Below are 22,694 nucleotides of genomic sequence, written 5' to 3'. Positions count from 1 at the left end.
TTTTTTTCAAACTCTTTACATTTGTTTAACCGAACGAGTTAGTTGACTACTCAACCAATCCACTTAACAAAAAAAAAAAAAAAAGTTCAAAGGTAGATGATCCAGTCACTCATTTCCATCATAATTGACAACTACTGGAAATGAATCCAATTATCCAAAAGCCAAGAACAGTCCTGAGTTCAATAGTCATCAGGGAGGTAGGTTTCTTCAAAGTACATCATGGATATCACTCTTGATGGAGCATCCAGCAACAATTTTGTCAAAAAGAAAATAAAATACAAAAAATTATGCTAATTCATTATGTCAGAATTGAAGGCAGTGAAAAGTGAAAACACTGATATGAAATTTGTGTATTTATATGTTAGATTCAACTTGCAAGAGGTACCACTCCGTGCAATGACCGAACAGATATGGTGAGATACTTTAAGCTGGTGACGATTCTAAATTTCTAACAATTACAAGGTTCCTCCTCAACACATTTCTTTTTACTTGCCTTTTCATCATCCTTTTGGTCATCTTCTTCTAATGTATCTTCTGCTTCTGCATCACCTTGACATCTTTTCCTTTGAGGGATAACGGCAAAGAAAGATGTTTTCCAATCCCTTGTCTCCAGGAACTTCAGTAGTATTTCCAACACTTGATTCACAGTAAGAACCTGAAAATAAAACAATAAAGTTACACTACATCAGAAACTTACATTACTTTAAGTGGAGGCCAAATGTGAAATCACTTGTCAGATATCAGTTGAACAAGCATTCGAGGATGTAATAACCATAACGTGCAAAGCAAATACACCAAAATCAGAATTGCAGATGGTACAATAACAATAAGACGTGCAAAGATTTCATTATGGAAATTTCATGCTTTATTGCTGGAAGAAGGGTCAAAATCAGAATTTACATAGTACTTGCATTCAATTTCTGACAGAAAAAGCAATGAGTGCTCAAGATGAATAATACCTGAGAACTAGACATCTTCATGAAATTTCCAATTGGGAGCTTAGCTGTTTGGATTCCTTGTTCTTCTGCTTTCTTCATGGTTATCCCCTTCCACCGATTCCTATCCACTAAGCCACCAATAATATATATCTTCTTCAGATCAAGTTCTTCAAGAACATGGTCTGAATCTGCAGTGAGATATACCAAATTCTCCTTACGATCTTGCAAGGCTTCGATGTAGGATTTCGCTTCCTTCTCAATTATCCACTTATCAAATCCAGGGATCCTTTGTAATTGGTCATCCATCTCTCCACTGCACCCAGTCAGCCAAAGATGGGCAGGGGAAGAGCACCTCCCATTCACTGCATAGCAATACATTATCTGTAGGTTCAATGGCAACAAAGGTAATTCCAGTAGTTAGGAAAGATTCTTCTTTTTGGTGACTAGTTAGGAAAGATTAACATTAGTTGGAGGTGAAAATCCAGAATAAGCTGCAATCAATTTTCTTTTCTTTCCCTTTTTAGTTTGGCAAGGCCTATAATTTTATGAAAAACGAAAGCAAACCAAAATTTTGCCAACAAATGGGTGCTTATTGATTCACAGATGGTTAAATAGACAGTACTATTTATGCTATCTAATGCCATTGCCACCTATATTTTCTGATGAACTCTCTATGTATGTCCCATGCTCTAATTTTATACATACACACTACACTAGCTACAGAAATACAGCACAAAGTTGAAAAGTAAAATTTCTTTTTTGTTAAAAAGCATCTTTTTTAAAAGTAAAAAAAAAAAAAGATCTTTTAACAAAATGATAATTATAACTTCTAAAAGAAAATAATTTTTTGATTTTTCTATTATTTTTACTTTTACCACTAAAATTTTGCCAAACATACTAAAAAAAATCTTTTTTTAACAACTTAATGACATTCAAACAAACTCTAATTGGATAATGGATATAAGATTAAGAAAAAGTAAAGTGCTCCTTCTCATTCTCCTAAACCTTGCACCCTACGAAATTCTTTTGTATCCCTCATTTGATCAATTTTCTCAATGGGACTTCAACCTCACTTGATCATTACAAAAAGCTGCAATTTTATCTTCTTTTTTTGGGCCAATGCTTTCAACTTGAAGAATACCTACACAATACACATGTTTACAGGGCACTTCCTAGCACATTTCACAACATTCAATAGTGTTGAGTGATTGAGTCTACTAATATCCAAACATCAGATTACGTGACTTTAGTATAATATCCTCCAGTATCAGCTTAATTTGAAAACAGAAAAGTTCACTCCTTTGTATTAAAAAAACGAGAATTAACAAAGAAAATTAAACAATGAAAAACAGCAATAGCATTATAGCAATAACAAAAATTTTTTTAATGAAGGAACCTGTTGAACGAGGCTGTGGATTTCGTTAGGGTTCATGAGGTGAGCGAACTCGAGGTCAACGACGACGTTTTGGCCATTCTCCCTGGCTCCACAGAGTCTCTCTCTCTTCTGATCCTTCTCTCTCGACCTCTGCTCCATCCTCTCCTTGCGGAGGCTCCTCCGCGACTCCAACAGCTTCTCCTTCTCCTCCTCCGTCGCCATCGCCGCCAGCCTCTCCTCCCACTCCCTCCGCTTCCTCTCCACCTCCATCTTCCTCTGCTCCTTCGCCTGCGCCTTCTTCTCCGCCTTCCTCGCCTCCCACCTCTGCATCTTCGCTAACTTCTTCTGCGCATTCTTCGAGATAGGAGGAGCACCTGCCTCAGGAACCAGAGGTTTCTCGGGGACATTTTCGTCATTCAGGTACGGTTCCTCCGTTTGTACGGTGGCCTCGCCGTCTCCGTCGGCGGCGCGTGGCTCCTCCGACTCCGGCATTGTTATAGTTAGGGATTTGTGGGGTGCGGTATGGTGTTGGTGTTGGGTTTTGGGAGAGTGTTTAGGGCTCATTCGTAATACTAACTTAGTGCCATGTCTAATTTGGTAAATTCCTATGTAGCGACTTTTATTTTCAAGAGCGCTAAAATGTTTCCCTGTTAGCGGCAAATGCAAAAATATTTCCATGTTATAAAGGCTCCCAATACTATCTTTCCCTTCTATTTATATAATTTTTGTCCCTTTAATAATAATATTAATAAACAATTTTACCAAAAGTTTTTTTTTTTCTTATTTCGTCATGCCGATATTTACTGGTGAGATGCTGTAAACATAAGATATAATTTAAATTTTTAATATTTATTTAAGTAAATTAGTAAACTAATTATTATATTAACTTAAGTTTTTTTTTTCAATAAAAAACTTTTTTCTTATACAAGTTATTATTGAAGCCCAACACAATAAACATATCTAGAGTTCTAGACGTCTAGTAATATATTTGGGTAGGGAATAAGCTACTTTATTGCAAATTTGCAATAATTAGGAACAAAACAAGACAAAATTTAAATCTCCAAAACCATCAAGCTAAATGACAAATATCCATTACAATTAAACTATATCTCACTTTCAAGACAACTGTAGATATTTTTTTTTTCTTTTTTGACATCTCCCTCCAATATTATATTTCGAACGCCTAAGTATCAAGTAAAATGTAATAATATATAATTCAATGTATTTATAAGTTTTTTTTTTTCATTTTTTATCAAAATAAATATTCAATAACATAAATAAGAAAATAAGATGATAATTAATATTATTTGTGATAATAGCAATCATAAAAATTAAATTCTCTAACAAAACTTAACTTAAACTAACTTTTTAAATTTTAATTTTAGAAAAAAAAAATTAAACAAAATAAAACTAATACTAGAAATAAAAAAATCAATCATACTATGCTAATTGATTTTGTGACTATTTTTTAGTATAGTAAATATATAATAGTTGATTTTTTATATACAAAAAATATTTTTGTAAAAACTAATAACAAACAATTTGATTTTTTTTTTTAATTCTTTATGTTATATATGAAGTTTAATTTTGATATATTACCCGATACAAAGTTAATTAACCATATTTTTGGATTGAGTGAAATTAGAGGGAAAAGGGAGAAAAGGGAAGAAAGAAAATAGAAAGTAAGAGTGTAGTTTGAAAGGGGGGTGAATAAGTTTTGAAAGAAGAGGAAGTGAAAATTGAAAATGAATTGGCATAGATTTGGATTAGGATTCCGAATGCGTCTAGCTTCGTGACACAACAAGATAGACGCACACTCACACACTCTCGCACACACAAATAATAACAACGAAAAAAAAAAAGGAACACAGAAAGAAAGAAAGGAAACCCTCTTCTGCTATTTTTTTCACTCTCCCTCTCTTCTCCGTTGAAAACCCCTCCACATGAATTGAACTCAACACGCAAACGCTGCGGCACCTCAACACATAAACGACGCCGTTTTGTTGACCGCAGGGAAGAAGAAGAAGAACAACAACATAGCATGGCTCAGAAGCCTCACCTTCAGCTCAAGGAGCTGGGATCCAAGCTCGAATCTCTTCCTTCCGACGACGACTCTCTCCTCACCCTCCTCGAGGTGCTTCTTCCTTCCCCCAATTCTCATGAAATTTTCAACTCTGTGCTTGTTTGCTTTGGTTTTGGGGGGTTGGGTTAGTTATTTCCGTTGCTGAGCTATAACGATGGACGATTTTTTATTTTTTTTTGCCTGCAACGAGTTTAGCTGATTTGTGTACTGGGAATTGTTTAATTTAGCTCAAATCCTTAATTTGGGGGCTTCTACCACTATTTTGATGCACCAAAGTTGTATGCTTGTTGTGTGTGTGGGGTTTTCTAATTGCGGATTTGAATTGTGTTGGTGAGGATTTGGCAATTCAGGAGTGCAATTAACAGATTTGCTCTTTTGGAGGTGAGGGTTTAGGTTAGGTGAAGCTAGTTTGTGGAGATTCCCTTTGAGTTAGGTTAATATGTGAATGTATGGTCATGTAGTGGTACGTAAGATTTGTACATGCTAGATTATAAGGGTGTTATCTTGTGCTCTAGTTGAGTTCAATAATAGTGTTAACTTGTGCTCTAGCTGAGTTACACTTAATTGTATTAGGTACAGTGTGCATGCCTGGAAGAATTAGGGTTCCCTTTCAATTTTCAAATACATTTGAGGTTGAAAGGTTAGCTTGCTTTAGTTTGGATACTATGAGATTGATTAAGAGAGATAGCTTTTGTTCCAAGGAAAAGACTTGGAAAGATGTGGGATTACACTTGCAGAAGTGTCCTCAAGAGTTGAAATGATTGGTCAGATTATTTGTTCCACACTACCACTATTAATGTTAAAGTATACTCTATAGTACCTAGCTTCTTGACCGAATATGATACCTATACACCAGTATGATGCCTAAAACTTAAGTGATAATGAAAATTTCCTTTCTTTTAGGAAGTACTTTAAGCTTTTATGTCTTCAATTTTTTCAGTGCCAAGTATATTCTCCGAAAATTTTGAGGATCTAGCAATCTAGTTGCTGAGTTGGCTCAATACCTCATGCTGTTATTCCGTAACCAAATGGACAGTGACTAATAATGTAGGTGTCCAATCTCAATGGCTAATATTCTTGTAATCAACAAGATGAAGGGATAAATTTGAGAAAGAAATATTGAATTTTTAATGAGGACTTGGATTAAGCTTAGACAGGTCTGTATAAATTGGTAATGTGGACATACTGAATTAGTCTTTTGGCAATAGTTTGTTAAATAGATTTTTGGTCTTTTGATTATGGATGAACTTTTTAATCATAAGATGTGCAGTGCTAATAACTGTGTGTGCTTTTGTAGAAAATACTCCTGAATAATTAGTGATAGAGAGAGACCTTGAAAAGTTATAATATGGTTTATCATAAGATTCATTGGCATAGCTTCATCCATTTAGCCAACCCCACTTAGTGTGACAAGGCTTGGTGGTTGTTATTGTATTCATTTTGTGGAAAATTCCTTCTTTCTATGTAAACCTACTATGAACTTCATAGTAGTAGGTAGCACAACTGTTTTATGAGTTTGCACTTTTCTACTTCATAGTGATTGTTCTTTGGAAAAAAGAAAAGAAAAACTTAGGTTTATGCCTAACAATGAAATCTAGTCTTTAACCCTATAAAGGCTATAATCTTGAGGATGTGTGCACCACAATGTGGTCCAGTATTTAAAAGTAACTTTTTATTTTAATCTTTCTATTCAAGGCATGTGAACATTTTCATTTTAAGTGAAAATTGATTTATTGTGGCACCTGCCAACTTCCCTGCTCCCTTGTCCACTCAACAAAATGTTTTTCCATCCGCAGCAAGCGGCAGGATGCCTTACAGAGTTAGATCAATCACCATCAGCTTCAAAACTGGAGTCAATGAAGCCCTTTTTTAATGCAATTGTTAAGCCTGAACTACTGAAGCATGAAGATCGGGATGTTAAGCTTCTAGTTGCAACATGTCTGTGTGAGATAACTCGGATCACTGCACCTGAGGCTCCTTACAGTGATGACGTGCTAAAGGTGCCTTTTGTTTACATTAATCTGGTTCTGCAAATTAGATTTCCTTTTTTACATAACATTAAAAGTGTGATTTTTAACCTATTATTTCTGCCAAAAATATAAGAACAGAGATTTTAGCTGGGAACATAATGTCCTTCATTTTAATTTTTGTTAAATTGCTTTGCAGGACATCTTTCAGCTGATCGTGAGCACTTTTAGTGGTCTAAGTGATACTGATGGTCCATCTTTTGGCCGGAGAGTTGCTATGTTGGATACTCTTGCAAAATATAGATCGTGTGTTGTAATGTTGGATCTTGAATGTGATGATCTAGTGAACGAAATGTTCAGAATTTTCTTTGCGGTTGCTAGGTTAGTATGTGAATAAAATTTTTAGCTAGTTAGTGGTTTAAGCCATTTTCTTGTGTTGCAAGTAATATTTCCCCCCAAAAGCTTTTGCTATATGTTTCTTTGATTGCAAACTTGATATTGTGTTGGTTGATATTGGTTTTTTTTTTTTTTTTTTTTTTTAAAACCAAAGATATGAGACTCGAACCCGCAACCTCTTAATTGAGTATGGGGAGACTATGCCATTTGAGCTATTACTCATTGGCTTGGTTGATATTGGTTTTGGATCCTATGTTCGGTGATAAATTAATTAAAACTATGTGTAAATAATAAAACTATAAACTATACATATTTGTTTGCTTGGAAATGATATTTTTAGAATGGAGTGTCAAGCATTTTAATTCTGCATAAACTATGAAACATCTCTCATTTTATTCCTCCCTGCCCATCCTGTCTTGTCCCATGGTTTTATTTTTCTTAAAATTGCATTTTCCATATTGCATGGGTGGTGCTTGACATATTATTACGCACACAAAAATCCTAAGCATATACGAAATTCGAGTACTTAATTTAATACTGATTGTTTTATTATTTCATCTTTGTTTTGCAAGTTGTTTTTTGTGTCTAATACTTGTATATTTGATTTATCAAATCATATCACTGAGTAAATACTTCTATGTGATATCAATTTTGAATAATTAATTATAATGTTGGTCACTGAGTTTAGAGTTAAGCCAATTTGTAGGTCTTCGACCCTATTTTGGATTAATGAATTGTGCTTGAATGTTTTGTTTTGCACTCAGAGATGATCATCCAGAAAGTGTTCTGTCGTCCATGCAAATGATAATGGTTGTTCTCTTAGAAGAGAGTGAGGACATCCACGAGGATCTTTTATCAATTCTTTTATCTACACTAGGCCGTGAAAAAGGAGTAAGTGCTTTTTTCTTATACACTTTCCCCTTCTTTGAAGAAGATGCTTATGCCCCCAGTGAATGAGTATCATGCTTTTTACATACAATATTATATGAGAAACATGATTCTCACAGATTTTTATTTCCAGGATGTTACGGATGCTGCAAGGAAGCTTTCTATGGATGTCATTCAGCAATGCGTGGGAAAACTGGAACCTAGCATTAAACAATTTTTCTTATCCTTAATGTCAGGAGATAGCAAGCTGGTGAACAATCAAGTTCAATACCATGCAGTTCTCTATGATCTCTATTGCTGTGCTCCTGAGGTCCTATCTGGAGTTCTTCCATACATAACAGGAGAGCTAATGGTAACTCGTGACATAGTGACTTTCCTAATGCTTGATGTTATCACAACATACGAGTTTATCATAATTATTGTCTTAAATATAATTACAAATTCGAGGCCTGGGTCCTTATTTCTAGTGTGGAAATTTGCAGACGGATGAGCTGGAAACTCGTATGAAAGCAGTGAACATGGTTGGCGATATAATTGCTCTTCCTGGATCTTCCATTCCTGAAATATTTCAGCCTGTATTTTCTGAATTTTTGAAAAGGTTGACTGATAGAGATTTTGGGGTTCGCTTGTCTATCATTAAGCATGTAAAGAGCTCCTTGCTGTCAAATCCTTTTAGGGCTGAAGCACCTGCAATATTCTGTGAGTGCATTAAACAAATATGAAGATATAAAAGTTCCAGCTTCTTATTCTTTTACTGTATTTCTAATTTGTATGGGTTTGAATTCTTAGCTTCCCTTTGTGAGCGGATGCTGGATTTGGATGAAAATGTTAGAAAGCAAGTTGTGGCTGTTATCTGCGATGTGGCATGTCATGCTCCAAATGCTGTTCCTCTTGAAACATTAAAACTTGTTGCAGAACGGCTTCGTGACAAATCTGTATGGATGCCTCTAAAGCTGCCATTTTCTTGTACCCTCTCTTAACTCTGCTGATTTCAGTTAACTGTATCTTAAATCTTTGTTTCTCTTTGTATTTCCAGCTACTTGTTAAAAAGTATACCTTGGAAAGATTGGCTGACATATATAAAGTGTGTTGTGAGAAAAGCTCCGACACAGTTAATCTCAATGAATATGATTGGATTCCAGGGAAGATCCTTACATGCTTCTATGACAAAGATTTCAGGTGAAAAGATGTTGATGCATCCCTAGATTTTTGTTATCTCTTCTTTGCAATTATTTGGGTGGCATTTGAAAAAATTATCCCTTTTTTTGTATAATATATGACGACAAAGGATGTGGTAACCTTTTTTGTGACAATAAAGTAAGGACAGACCATTCTTTTTCTTTATTCATATTAAATTGAAACATTTGCGTAAATATGAATCACAAACACACATTAGATTAAGTGCTTATAATTTAGCAGATAAAGGAGTTTGGAACTTGGAATGAAACCACTAATTATGAATCTGGGGGAGCTATGTATATCTTAGATAATGAATATTTGTTTAGTTTTGGTATAGCAATTCTTTTCTCTTTATGAATAAACCTTTTTTAAGAGAATATTGAGATAATAAAATAGTTGAATTTTTAGTGACTATCCAACTAATTACAAATATGTGGTATTTACCAAGAACTTGGAAGGCAGCCATGTTGTAATTGCGAAAGCAACCATCTGTGCTATGACTTTGAGGCTTAAGCATGCCTAACGTTTCTCGAGTTGATTCATGAGTTCAGAAATAGCAGCAGCAAGCAACTAAGCAATTATTGGAAATCCTAGGATCCTAGATTCGTTTTTTTTTTAAGAATGTGGTTAGAAGTTATTTGAATGATACCTGCCTCCTCAATGGCATGCATAATTAGTGTTCTTAAGGGCAGATGGAAGAAAACCTGAACGAAAGAAATCTGACCATATTATTTTCTTTGATGGTACACTTATCACTTACGTCATGGATCTTTCTCTCTTGGTATAATAAAAGGTGGCCAATTCCATGGGCCTTTCTCTTGGTGGGATGAGAATAGATGTCCACAACCAACCTCCTATGTTTCCAATTTTTCTTGGTATACTATTGATTGAAGTTATAAAATTTTATTGAATTCGGTTGTCCCTTCTTTTTGTAAAATTTGTCAGCCTGAAAGGTCCTTGTTGTACTTGGTCAAAACTTGCATGTTGCCATGTCATAATCTGCTGCTTAAACTTGGGTAAAACTTGCTAGTTTCAACAATCTTTACTGATACAATTTGATTGAATAAACAATGCATTAGTGATGTTTATATAGAGATAGCACGATTGTTTCCTATGGATACGGCTATTTTAGTTATTGATTTTTACGTTTATTCACTTCATTCTGCAGATCAGATGTAATTGAATCTGTTCTAAGTGGGTCTCTGTTTCCATCAGAGTTTTCAACCAATGATGTAGTTAAACGTTGGATTGAGATTTTCTCTAAATTTGATAAGTTAGAGGTCAGGGCTGTTGAAAAGATACTTGAACAAAAACAAAGGTAAGTTTGGTTTATTTCTGTGATAATTTTTATGCTTCTGGTGTCTGTTTTCCAGTCTGCATGATATAACTTTGTTGGCAGGTTGCAGCAAGAGATGCAGAAGTATCTTGCTATGAGGCAGACGAGTCAGGTATGTAGCTTTGGAAGTTAGAAAGATGAATTTTCAACAGGAAATTTGATGAAAAATTAATTGATGAAAAAATAATCTTCCTATGCAGGATAAAGACAATCCTGAGGTCCAAAAAAAGATTGCATTCTGTTTCCGAGTAATGTCCCGTTCTTTTTCTGACTCTGCAAAGGCTGAAGAGAATTTCCAGATTCTTGATCAATTAGAAGATGAGAATGTCTGGAAAATTTTGACGAATCTTGTTGATCCAAATGTTAGCTACCATCAGACCCGTGTATACCAGGTAATATAATCAGAATCTGATAGATGCAGTTTGGGATTACTTATTTGGGACATAATGGTTGCAAGCTATATGGAACTGTATTTTTGAAGTGAATATGCAAGATTGATAACTAAATCTTTGAAGCTAATAGCTAACCTAGTGTCAGAGCTTTTTGCTAATACAATATGCATGAGTGATGTTTCTCTGGATATGCTTTTTGAATGCCACCGTGAACATCTTAAATGCACCCTTAATGAACTATATGGGTTGTAGTAATATAGTTCTAGAGAATAATAACCTTTTGGTGCCTTCGAAACTAGTATTTGAACATCCAAATTTTGCATTCAGTTTATGATTCAGAGTTTTAGAACAAAAGGCTCGTTATAATTTGGATTGCGACACATAAATGGTTATATATATAACATGCGTTCTCATGGAAGAGTCTCTTTTAGACTTGAAGCATGAATTTATACATATTTTTATATATGCTTTATGCTGAAATTTTATCTTTAATTAGAAGAATGTGGGCAACAAGGATCAAACTCTATATCTTTTGGTAATAGAAGATTTAATATCATGTCATGAAACCATCTCTCCTAAAAGCTTAAGCTGTTAGGTAGAGATACATAAATTGTTTATATCTATCAGCTTGTAGCGTGTCCTTTACTAATTTTGGTTATTTATTTATTAACTTTTGTATGCAGGAAGATCTGCTTAAATTACTTGGTGAGAAACATCAGCTTTATGAATTTCTGGACACATTCTACGTGCAATGCTCATATCTGCTTTTCAACAAGGAGCATGTCAAAGCTATTCTTTCAGAAATTGTTAAACATAAAGCTGCAGAGAATGAACAACGGATACAGTCCTGCATGAATATGTTGGTGGTAAGTACATGATGTTTTAGGTGCAGTAAATTATTGCATTTGGTTATTGGAAGCACTTGTATCTTCTGTTGTGTTGCGAATATTTTTTCCTCTCTTGATTTTTTTAGAGAAGAATGACTTTTTTTTTTTAAAAAGGCCCAACCCTTTAGTTTATTTTTCTTTCACTAATTGCAAAGCCATTTCCTGTAATGTACCAAATCATCCCAAAACTTTGGTTTTAGAGGCTCAATAAATAATTTAATATATCTCTTAACACACTCCTTACCTTCTAAGCCTTTCAAACATATAGCGCAGAGAAACCTTACTCCTATAATACCTTGTGTTAAGAATTGATTTTACGTGGTAATGGGTGTGTGAATAATTATGGAGCCAATACCTCTCTATTTTTAAGTTGTTAGGAAGAGCCCTACTAAAGTTATCAATGTCTAATCTGTGGGGCTGTATATTTTAAATTAGTTTCTACAGTTCTGTTATGACTGTAATTTTGTCATGAAGTGTGTGTGTTGGAAACACCTTATGTTACTTTCTAATTGAATTTACTTTGTGAATTCAGATAATTGCTCGTTATAGTCCAGTTCTTTTTAGTGGCAGTGAGGAGGAGCTGGTGAATTTACTTAAGGATAATAATGATGTGATCAAAGAGGGGGTGTCAAATGTTTTAGCCAAGGCTGGTGGTACTATTCGTGAACAACTCGCAGTTACATCAAGGTGGCACTGTTAAATTCTTTATAAAGTTTTTATATCTGTTTCCTTGAATAATTTTCTTACCTCCCTCTTTGATGCAGCTCTGTCGATCTTATGTTGGAGAGATTATGTTTGGAAGGCAACCGGAGACAGGCCAAGTATGCTGTGCATGCCCTGGCTGCAATAACAAAGGATGATGGCCTAAAATCTCTCTCTGTTCTTTACAAGGTTTTGTATAGTTACTTCACTTACTGTAATATTCTCAATTTTTTTCTCTCTGATTGTTCAATTTTCTTGTCTTATATGCAGAGGCTTGTGGATATGCTGGAGGAGAAAACTCATTTACCTTCGGTACTACAGTCTCTGGGGTGCATAGCACAGACTGCAATGCCTGTTTTTGAAACCAGAGAGAGTGAAATTGAAGAGTTTATAATAAACAAGATACTGAAACAGGATAGTGTAAGACTAATGATTTCTATCAATGTTCTCCTTTATGGGATAAGCATGGAAGCAATTAATTCCTATTTTTATGTTTCAAATGTTTCAGAAAGAAGATTACACGAGAGCTTCATGGGATGACACAAGTGATTTATGTATGTTGAAGGTAGGTAGGAAGAATAAATCTATTCTATTTGTTTTGATGCCATGAATAGCATTTGCATACTCAAAATGCCTAAGTTGAAAATTCCAAGTAGCTGCTTTTTGTTGGCCAATTATTTTGTTTTTATGTTTCCTGCCGTATTTATTTATTTTTTTATCTTTTGCTGAAGATATATGGCATTAAAACCATAGTGAAGAGCTACATGCCAGTTAAAGATGCTCATGTTCGTTCTGGTATTGATAGTCTCCTGGATATCCTTAGAAACATGCTTTCCTATGGTGAAATATCAAAGGACTTGCAGTCCAGGTATAACAGTTTTACCAAGCTGTATTTTAAGTTAATTTATATGAAGTTTGTCTTCTTTTATTTCCTTTTCCAGTTCAACTGTACTTGTAGGGTTCAGATGCTACATAGTATGCCTTCATATATGTCCTCTTGCAGTTCAGTTGATAAAGCCCATTTGAAGCTTGCTGCTGCCAAGGCAGTTCTTCGTTTGTCAAGGCTCTGGGATCATAAGATGCCTGTTGATATTTTCCACTTAACTTTGAGGGTGTCAGAGGTGACTTCTTCCATCCTGTGCATAATGGCTTCATAAGTATTACTAATTTATTCACCACATTTAATAGCAAAATAAGATAATGCTTTTATTTGTATAGGCAGACATTATGTTGTCAAAGTTTCTTTTCAATCTAGTAACTGCTCTGTCTACTTTTGGATCTTATAGATTGGCTTCCCTCAAGCTAGGAGCATTTTCTTAAGCAAAGTTCATCAATATATAAAAGACAACCTTTTGGATGCCAAATATGCTTGTGCCTTTGTATTCAACATATTTGAGTCCAAGCCAGAGGAGTTTTCAGAGGTAAGTTTCTTATTTCTTCAATCATTGTTGTGTTTGCAGTTCCTAGCTTTGTGATCAATTGGTGTCCTTATGGTGGCTTTTGCTCATAAATGTAGGATAAGCTGAACCTGGCTGACATTATTCAAATGCTTCAACAAGCAAAGGCACGACAGCTTTCTGTTCAATCAGATGCAAATCCCTTGACCACATACCCTGAATACATCCTTCCATTCCTAGTTCATGCACTTGCTAGCATATCATGTCCCAATGTTGATGATTGCAAGGATGTTGAAGCCTATGATAACATATACAGGTACTGTGTTGCCCATGTAGGACATCTCTGTTGAATGCATATTTGGATAATTTTCTGTGAAACTGGTTGAGACTAGAGGCCTCAAGGAGTCTCTCTCTCTCTCTCTCTCTCTCTCTCTCTCACACACACACACACACACATAGCTGTATAGGGCCTGCAGATTGAATGTCCTGTATACTTTGGTACATTTTGAATGTTGGTGTCATGTATACTGCTTTTGTGATTTATATTTTTTTAATAGTTCTTATCAGCGGCTTTCTGCAGAATAAGTGGTATTATGCATGCCATCTGCCATTTTTAGAAGCTTTCCTTTATGCATGTCAGACATCTACCCTGTCCAAACCAAATTAGGGTCCTTGTGCTATCGTGCATTGTTTTTTGTTTGTTTGTAACTTAGATATATCTGTTTTACTTGTTTGTTCTCCACAAGTATAGATGGTGTGATGTTTTGAACATTATGGTGGAATGCATGTTGAGTTGATACCTATAGATTTCCAGCTGCTGCTAGGGTTCAAAGTATTTAATATGTTGAAAATGCTGAATCTTATGGGATTTGTATTCTGCCATGAATTTCAGGCAGTTGCATTTGGTGCTATCAATGCTAGTCCAAATAGATGAAGATGTCAAATCGGAATTAACTACTAACTGGGAGAAGGAAATCATATCTACCATCACATCTATTTTTCAGAATATCAAGCACTCTGAAGATGTAGTTGATGCATCAAAGTCAAAGGTGGGTTTTTTTTTTTTTTTTCTTGTGTATTAAATTAGTGACATAGGAAAAATTTTGTACAACATATTGGAGAGAATCTCATGTGTATGATCCATGAATAACCAGAATTCTCATGGCATATGTGACCTTGGGTTAGCAATCACTAAGCGACTGGTACAGAAGGATGTTGATTTACAAGGGTCTTCTCCTTCAATTTCTCTTCCTCCAATACTATACAAAATGCGTGAGAAGGAAGATGACACGGTATTCTCTTCTGCTAACAGCTAAGTTATATAGACAATTGTATAATTTATTTATAAGAAGCCATTTTGCTCTGATTAAATGCTGATAGCATCTTCTTAGGCTGTGTTTGGTTTTGAGAATAGGACAAGACAAGACATTGAGAACAAGACACAAAAGACAGTGACAAAAATTAGTGTTTTTGTATTTTGTTTGATGATAAACTAGAACAAATTATGAAAGTTTAATTTATTCTCATTTTTCTTTCATTAAAAAAATTTGGGGAAAAAATTATGATAATAAAAAATATAATTATGAAAAATTAACAAGAATAATGAAAAAAAATGAAAAATAAGTTGTCTTTTGTTAGTGTCTAATTGTCCTTCTGGATGGACACAAAATACACTAATTCAGTGTCTTTGGACACTATTTTTGTCCATGTCTCATTTGCCAAACACGATTTTGTGTCCCTGTCTCAATGTCCCGTGCTTGTAAACAAACGCAGCCTTATTGTTTGGTGGGGTGTGAATGTGTTAGTTATGTATAAGCTTCATTCTAAGCATGGAATTTGCATTCAACTTAACATATGCAGATTTTACAAATTTAGGATCTTGATCGCTTCTAATTAAGATGTTAAAGCTGTTTGTTTCATCTGGCAGGTAAGTGAAGTGAGAACCTGGTTGGCTGATGAAAGTGCCGTGACTCACTTTGAATCACTTGAATTAGAAATGGTAGGTTTCCTGCAAAGGGTAAAATCAAATATCAGCTTTGGGTTGCCTTTATATCTTCAGCAGTGTGATAATATTCTTTTTGGTGTATCAGGTTCCATCTCAGTCAGTTGAGGGCAATGCTTTAAAGGACAGTGAAAAAGATGGAAATGAAATGCCTCTGGGGAAAATAATGAAGAACATAAAATCAAAGGGAACCAAGGTCAAAAAAGTTAACAAGAAGAAGTCTGTGCCGGCTGAAACAAAGAAGGCTGAAAATGATATTGATATCTTAAATATGGTCAGAGAAATTAACTTAGATAACTTGGGGATATCTACTAACTTTGAGTCAAGTAATGGTCATGAACATTCTTTGAGCAAGAAGGAGCAAAATGATCCAGAGTTTATAGCTAGAAAGAGAAAGGTTGAAGAAGCATCATCTGTTCCAGTGCCTAAACGTAGGCGAACTTCTTTGACTCATGGTAAATTGAGACCAAGTAGTACATCAAAGGCTTCTCAAATAGTTTCAGGGGAAGAGTCCACTAGAGTGAAACCACAATTGGAAGCAAAAATCAGCCTTGATACAGATAGCAAAGCTCTGCCAAGAAAAATGGTCAAAAGCAGTGAGCGCTCGATAAAACCTAAAGCTAAGGCCTCTAAGAGCTATCACAATGACAAGGCCATCAAATTTGATGAGCATGACAAGGTGAAATCTTACTGTCAAGTGATATGTATTATTGTATGAGGTAGAATTTATCAGTTTGTAGACTTTGATTATTCTTCTCTCTTTGTTGCAGAGTCTTGATGATTTAAAAAGAACTGACAAGGCTGAAAATGAAAATCTCAAATCATCAATTGGGTCTCCCAAAAAGCTTAAAAGAAAAAGTATTGGAGGATTGACCAAGGTAAATCTTTCTGCAGCTATGTAATCAATGTTGTGGTGGTTTTGACTTTTGATGTCAATAACATTTCTATGCCATGTGCAGATCTTATATCTACACGCCCATTATATATGCTATAATGTTTGTTTTTTTGGCTTTTTCCTTCGATAATAGTTTGATTTTGCTTCTTTTGTTGGTAGTGCACAATGAAGGAAGATGATAGTGAGGCTGAAAATCTAATTGGCTGCAGGATTAAAGTTTGGTGGCCAATAGATAAGGAGTAAGTCTTTTGTTTTTAGTGTTCTTTTTTCCCCTTTTTAAATCAAGAGATTAGCTGTAGAAGTAGGAAAAATGAATTTATGCTATTTGGTTTGTATGAAGGACAAACAAGACAAAGAACAACTATTTATTTTTCCAAAGTATGTTGACATTTTGACCATATTTTCTAATCTTAACTGAAGGGTAAAGATGTTTCTATTGACTATACCTTTCTTAGTTTGCATATTTTTGAAGTTTTTAATACTCTGTTTGTTTTGCATCAACTGATGCTAGTTTCTGTTTGGTACTGGGGGGTTGTTGTCATGAAGTTCCCTTTATACTTAAAATGCCCTTTCTATGTTATATGAACCCTAGGAACAAATTTCTAAAATCCCTAATGCCTTCTCTTGTTTTGATAATATTTTTAATTGAGGTTCTGGTTTTGCTGTATTATTGTTCCACAGATTTTACGAGGGAACTATTAAGTCATATGATCCTTCAAAGAAGAAGCACGTGGTAAGCTCATGCTCTGATTATTATGAAGGTATTTTGCTGCCTAATTGTAACATTTCTGACACATGTACTGTGGCATGTCGTGTAAGATATTATATGAAGATGGAGATGTAGAAGTACTACGCTTAGAAAAGGAGCGCTGGGTGCTCATTGACAAGGATCGCAAATCTACCAAGGTTCTTTCTCTCTCTGAAGTATATTTTTTTTGAACTATTGTTTTAGTCTGATTTGTTTTATATTTATATTCTTTCCAGAAGATGAAGCCTTCAAAAACTCTCTCTACTCCTGAAGCGTAAGTATTCCCTCTACAAATTAGTTTTTACTTCTAGTAATTTGAATGAATAAATATCACTTTAGAAAAAATATGAAATTTTCTCAATACTCTTATGGAAAATTTCAATAAATGTTAACCTGCTTAAAGTGTGATGCGAGTTATAGGACTATTAGCTTTATTGACATGATTTTGTACCCCATTATGAGCATTTTCCTTCTGTGGGCTGATTCCTTGAATTTTTTGTAGGTCTACGGGGAAGAAACAGAGAAGTTCAAGTGTTTCAGCCAGTAAAACGACCAAAACAATGTTAGTGGAAGAGCACGAGATCCTTCTTACATTTGCTAATTTGTTCTATGCTAACTAGTATCATTGTATTTTGTAGAGCTAATGGCAAACAATCTCCTGCCAAACATGTAAAACATGGACAAAAAGGCGCATCACAGGGCCATCTCCATCAAGAGGATGCCAAAGAGAGTTCTGAGATATCAAATCCTGAAGAGACCATGGTATCCAAAGCTGAGGCAAACTCGGGTAATGTCTTAAAATTTATGTAATGTATGCATTGGTGCTTGTGTGTGCTCCCACGTGTGTCTCTCTTAAAAGACTTGTGCCATGCTGGATGTCGCACAACTATGCTCTTATATTTTCTTCTACTTATTATTTTGGTGAGGTTCTTAAGTAATTTTCCACTACAGATGGTTCTAAAGGGGAACAGGCTGAAGGGTCTGACTCTGATCAAATAAAAAAGAATAAGTCTACCAAGAAAGTAAAATCGACTTCACATGGAAAGAGGCCTAAGAAAGGGAAGAGCTCAAGTAAAAGGGACAAATTAGAAGAAGAAAAGGAGGAGTCAGATGAAGAGATGCATGATCATAGTGAGAGGCATTCTGAAGATGCTGAAGAAACTGCCCCTCTAGGAGCTCGAAATGATGCCGAAGAAAACAGTTCGAAAGAACAAGATGTAGGCAAATCAAGTGGAGATACAAGAGAGAAGGATAATGGAGAAGCAGAATCAGGTTCTGAAGGGAATCAAAATGACAACAATGAGGAAAGTAGTCCCAAAGGCGTTGAAAAATCACACGTGGAGTCGACAACTCCTCATAGCCCCAAAATTGCTGAGGTTGCTGATGATGAGCCACTGGTAATTTATACCCTTTTTTTTTCGGTTTTTAATTATTGTTCTAAAAAATAGTACATTGTCAAAGCTGATAGCTGAGAATGGTTGATGCAGAGCAAATGGAAACAATGCTCAGGTAAGAAAAGCTCAAGTAAGAAAAGCTCGGTGAAGAAGCGATGACCGGTTTGGCTGCTGAAGCACAAACATCTGTAGATTGCGGCAATAGTAGTTGTGGACAGCATGTCATCTGTTCAAAGTGAAGTACATGTCTATGTTGTGAATGATGACTTCCATATGTGTTCACTCACAAATAGATTTGCTTATCAATCATGTCTTGTAGCATCTTTTGTAGAATGTACAATAACAGGTGTCATTCCCACGTTTCGGCGAAGTTAAAAAGATGTAAAAGAAAACGTTGACGACGGCACTTAGGGATTTTTAGGATTGTGTTCTACGAAATGACCTTGTGTTATTTAGGTGATAGGTTTAGCATATGATTCATGAGGGTGTTGTTCATCCTTCCATCATAATTAATTGAGTGGGGAAAAACATGTACAGCTATACGTGGGGATATAAATTGTACTTCTTGTATCATTTGCTTATTCATACTTCTCTAGTCTTAGCATCCATGGAAAAATATGGCCTTACCATTAACTTGAAGGTGTTGTGTTACACATGGTTATGGTTTGTGAACATCCTCTGAATTCTTAAATGTGGACTGAAATGAGTTTCATTATCATGATGATGACTTTGAATTTTCATGGTAATGTATTCTATGAATCTTGGAACTATTAGAGGCTTCTTTGGTTGTGACATTGTGTTCGTGTTTAAGATATTTTTGGAAATTAGGATCTTATAAAGAAAAATGAAAAAAAAAAGTAAACAATGAAGCTTTTGTTTCCATTTTCTATCATGAGTTCTTTTTTTTATCTTCACAATTTTGAAAATGAAAAAGATACCCAAAATGAATAATGAGAAATTAAAAACAAGAACCAAATATTTATAGTTTATGAAAGCCTATAAATTCACCCATCTTTTGCATGAAGCTAGGTGCGTATGAATTTAAACTCGGATTTTTTTTCCCCTTTAACTAATGAGCTGTAACTTACTTAAATGACATCTGTTTCATTTGCATATATAAGTTTTAGGTTTTTCACTTGATGTAACTTGGAAAAAAAGAAAGAGACTGGTTTTTGTGCAGACATGATTAGCTACTTTATAACCACTAACCTACCATCCCCAGTGTTTTACAAGTTATTAAAACAACAGGTTACAAATAGTCAAATTCAATGTTCCCCCTATTCCACTTTTTCTTTACTTTGTGGGTTTTTTCAGAAATCTTGTCAATTGTAAGATTTTTTTTTTTGTTAGGCAATTGTAACTTACATAATAATTGGTTGCTCAGACTTTATGTTCATACTTCATAGTCCATGTGCTTGTAATATTATTGGACGTTTTATATTGGTTGGTTTCTTACCAAAAAAAAAAAGAAGATTGGTTGGTTGGGTAGCAAAATAGCATATTTGTACTGATTCAACTTCATATGCGAAATTGGGGTTGTCCAATTCACTAACCAAAAAAAAAAAAAAAAACTTCATATGCGGAATATATAAATCAAGATCGTTGAAATAAAAGCAGTTTTACACGTGCTTAGATTAAGGCATTCATGTTTAAGATAATTGATTGATAATTAATATTTTAGCGAAGACCCTTGGAAAAATTATGAATCCTTAAAAGCAAATCCAGCATGCGGTAAATTTATTATAAAGTCCAAAAACATATTAAGAGCGTGTGAGGCCAAGTCAAAGGAGAGAACAAATATTTTTTGTGAACGCGGCTGAATCTTAATATACGTAGTAGAACAAATTAAATAAGGAGAATGTAATAAGGAGAATGTTTCTTAAACATCTACATCATGCTATATTTGTCTTTTGTCAGAGCATTATTATTATTATTATTATTATTGTTATTATTATTATTATTATTATTATTAGATTTAATTATTTTATTAATCTTTATAGTTTTACTAAATTTTTAATTAAGTTTTTATTTTTTTAATTAATAGAATATTTTTTTCAAAAAATATGTGGTCAAAAATCTAATTAAATTTTTAATTGTAGATAACTTTAATTTGTAAAAAAATATTCAGTTAATTCTAATATTTTTTACATTAAAAAAATCTAATTACAAAATTAAAAGTAATGTAGAGATCCAATTGAAGGAAAAAAATATAAAGATCAATTATAAATTTAATAAAATCATAAAAACTAACAAAATAATTAAATCTTATTATTATTAAAATTTAATTTTAATTTTGTAAAATAATTTTATATAGACATTCAATTGATTATCACAATTAAAAATAACTAATTTTTAAATTTACTATTTAAAAATTTAATTAAATAAATGTGTAAAAAAAATTTATATCAATCAGTGCATTGTCTAAATGCATCAAAATTAAACTATTATTCTTATTTAAATAAAGAATATTACACTTCTTATTAATTAAACAAATCTTAATTTTTTATTTTGTTATGTTATATATGAAAGGTTGATATTTAAAATGATAACCTACTAATCAAGTTAATCATTTTTCTAAACTTTCAAATGGGTTGCATATTTTTTTTCATAAAAAGGGAAAAAATAAGTCTATAACTTGCTGTTTTATTTATTATTTTTAATAACAGATTACTTTTTACCTAGAGCACATTAGTATCCGTAATATATATCTAAAAAATACAATTTTAACAAAATTTGTGTATAATAATAATAATAATAATAATCCTGCTAGGGAGCCAATGTACTCTTGACTTTTTAGATTTAGAGCTCTGATACCATGTCATGATACCACTCATCCCAAAAGCTTCAGCTGATGGAAAAAGATAATACTAATGGTTATATCTCTAATACTTTTCTAAACTTCCATGGTACACATTGTACAAATATTCCATTGGCTCCCTATACTTTTTCTAATAATAATAATAATACGTGAGTTAGTGGTGTATCCGTTATTAAATTTTCATTTTCATACGAAGGCAATTCTAATTATCTACGAGTTTCTCCCCATTAATAATAATTAATAAGACATTACTAGTGTTGGTGTGAAATGTGGGCTGATTTTTTTGGATATGATTTGGGGGTGTGAGTTATGCTGGGATATGATCATTACGGGTGATTTACACTGTTATGACGGTGTTGCTTTTTGGAATCTTGGGGGGAAGAAATCGGACCCACCGATTTGTGTGAGGGAGACGTTGAAGAGCATGAAATCGGTGCCACCGATTTCTGGGTGGTGAAAAATGTTAATCGAAGAGTGCAGTAATCAGTGGGACCGATTACTGGAGGCAAAAAATTTTATTTTAATCTGGGGTGCACCAATCGGACCCACCGATTTGGGGTGCACGCGGTCGGTCCATCCGATTTGCCCGTTAGTGCATACAAAAACTGAAAAGAGCTCACAGAAGCCCCATTTCTTCATCGCCGATCTCAGCTAATGTTCTTCCTCTTCTCTTCTCTTCTCTGATTCTTCTCCTTCATTTTTGTAAAATAAATTTCTGTGAGGTTGAGAATAGTCAAGTAGGTGTAGTGTTATGGATGATAGAGTTGTATTGAAGATTTATTATTACGGACAGATCTTATTGCAAACATATGAGGGAGTTCAATTTGTGTGTGAAAATTCATTAGATGTTGTTATTCCGTTCACATTGTCATTTGAGGAATTGAAAGGTGTGATTTGTGAGAAGATAGATTCTCAAAGATGTAGGAGAGTATCGTGTATTTTGTACAGGTATCCTTTATCTGTGTTTGGTGGGTTTGTTCAATTTTAGACCAAGTACGTGACGGACGAAGCGAGTATGCATGAAATGTTTTCAATATACATGGAAAATTGCCACCGAATGTCGTGCATCGAGTTATATATTGAGTTTGAGCAATCTGAAGCGGACCGTAACATTGAATTGGAAGATTATAATAGTGAAAGCGAAGATGAATTTGAAAGTAACTATGAGATCGTCGGTCCAGGTGAAGACGAAGATGAAGCTGGCGGCGCCATGAACGCAGATGTGGCGTAAGTTGCAAATGCACTAGCAAACCCGCATCTGTTTCAGGAGCCTTCTTTCATGCAGTCGTTGGATTTG

The 22,694-nt window shown here is 34.3% G+C and overlaps 2 protein-coding genes across 3 annotated transcripts; one reads left to right on the top strand and one right to left on the bottom strand.

Annotated features, from left to right (window-relative positions):
* Positions 1-152: 152 nt before the first annotated feature.
* Positions 153-2,991, bottom strand: TRM10 (tRNA (guanine(9)-N1)-methyltransferase-like protein). The gene is made up of 3 exons (XM_016342128.3): positions 2,335-2,991; positions 960-1,319; positions 153-655 (listed from the first exon to the last, which is right to left on the bottom strand). The coding sequence occupies exons 1-3, from the start codon at positions 2,989-2,991 to the stop codon at positions 449-451; spliced, it is 1,224 nt and encodes a 407-aa protein (XP_016197614.2). The 3' UTR covers positions 153-448.
* A 1,063-nt stretch (positions 2,992-4,054) lies between these two features.
* On the top strand, positions 4,055-19,358 carry LOC107638753 (sister chromatid cohesion protein PDS5 homolog A). 2 transcript variants are annotated; one of them, XM_016342126.3, is made up of 33 exons: positions 4,055-4,447; positions 6,193-6,396; positions 6,563-6,744; positions 7,524-7,650; positions 7,781-7,999; positions 8,130-8,346; positions 8,437-8,582; positions 8,684-8,826; positions 9,995-10,144; positions 10,226-10,274; positions 10,363-10,554; positions 11,238-11,420; positions 11,974-12,128; positions 12,206-12,332; positions 12,414-12,563; positions 12,652-12,708; positions 12,875-13,011; positions 13,147-13,264; positions 13,430-13,564; positions 13,660-13,856; positions 14,433-14,589; positions 14,695-14,832; positions 15,468-15,539; positions 15,631-16,221; positions 16,313-16,420; positions 16,597-16,676; positions 17,119-17,170; positions 17,257-17,343; positions 17,422-17,459; positions 17,688-17,747; positions 17,824-17,972; positions 18,137-18,582; positions 18,673-19,358. In XM_016342126.3, the coding sequence occupies exons 1-33, from the start codon at positions 4,355-4,357 to the stop codon at positions 18,736-18,738; spliced, it is 5,025 nt and encodes a 1,674-aa protein (XP_016197612.1). In that variant the 5' UTR covers positions 4,055-4,354; the 3' UTR covers positions 18,739-19,358. The 2 variants fall into 2 exon arrangements, with proteins under 2 accessions (XP_016197612.1, XP_020976312.1); XM_021120653.2 differs by having other exon boundaries at positions 4,097-4,447; positions 13,102-13,264.
* The last annotated feature ends 3,336 nt before the right edge of the window (positions 19,359-22,694 follow it).

This window comes from Arachis ipaensis, chromosome B4, assembly GCF_059453495.1.
Source record: "Arachis ipaensis isolate K30076 ecotype BB chromosome B4, ASM5945349v1, whole genome shotgun sequence".
NCBI classification, from domain to species: Eukaryota; Viridiplantae; Streptophyta; class Magnoliopsida; order Fabales; family Fabaceae; genus Arachis; species Arachis ipaensis.
The sequence above is the reverse complement of the archived record's forward strand: the minus strand, read 5'-3'. Positions and strand labels throughout refer to the sequence as shown.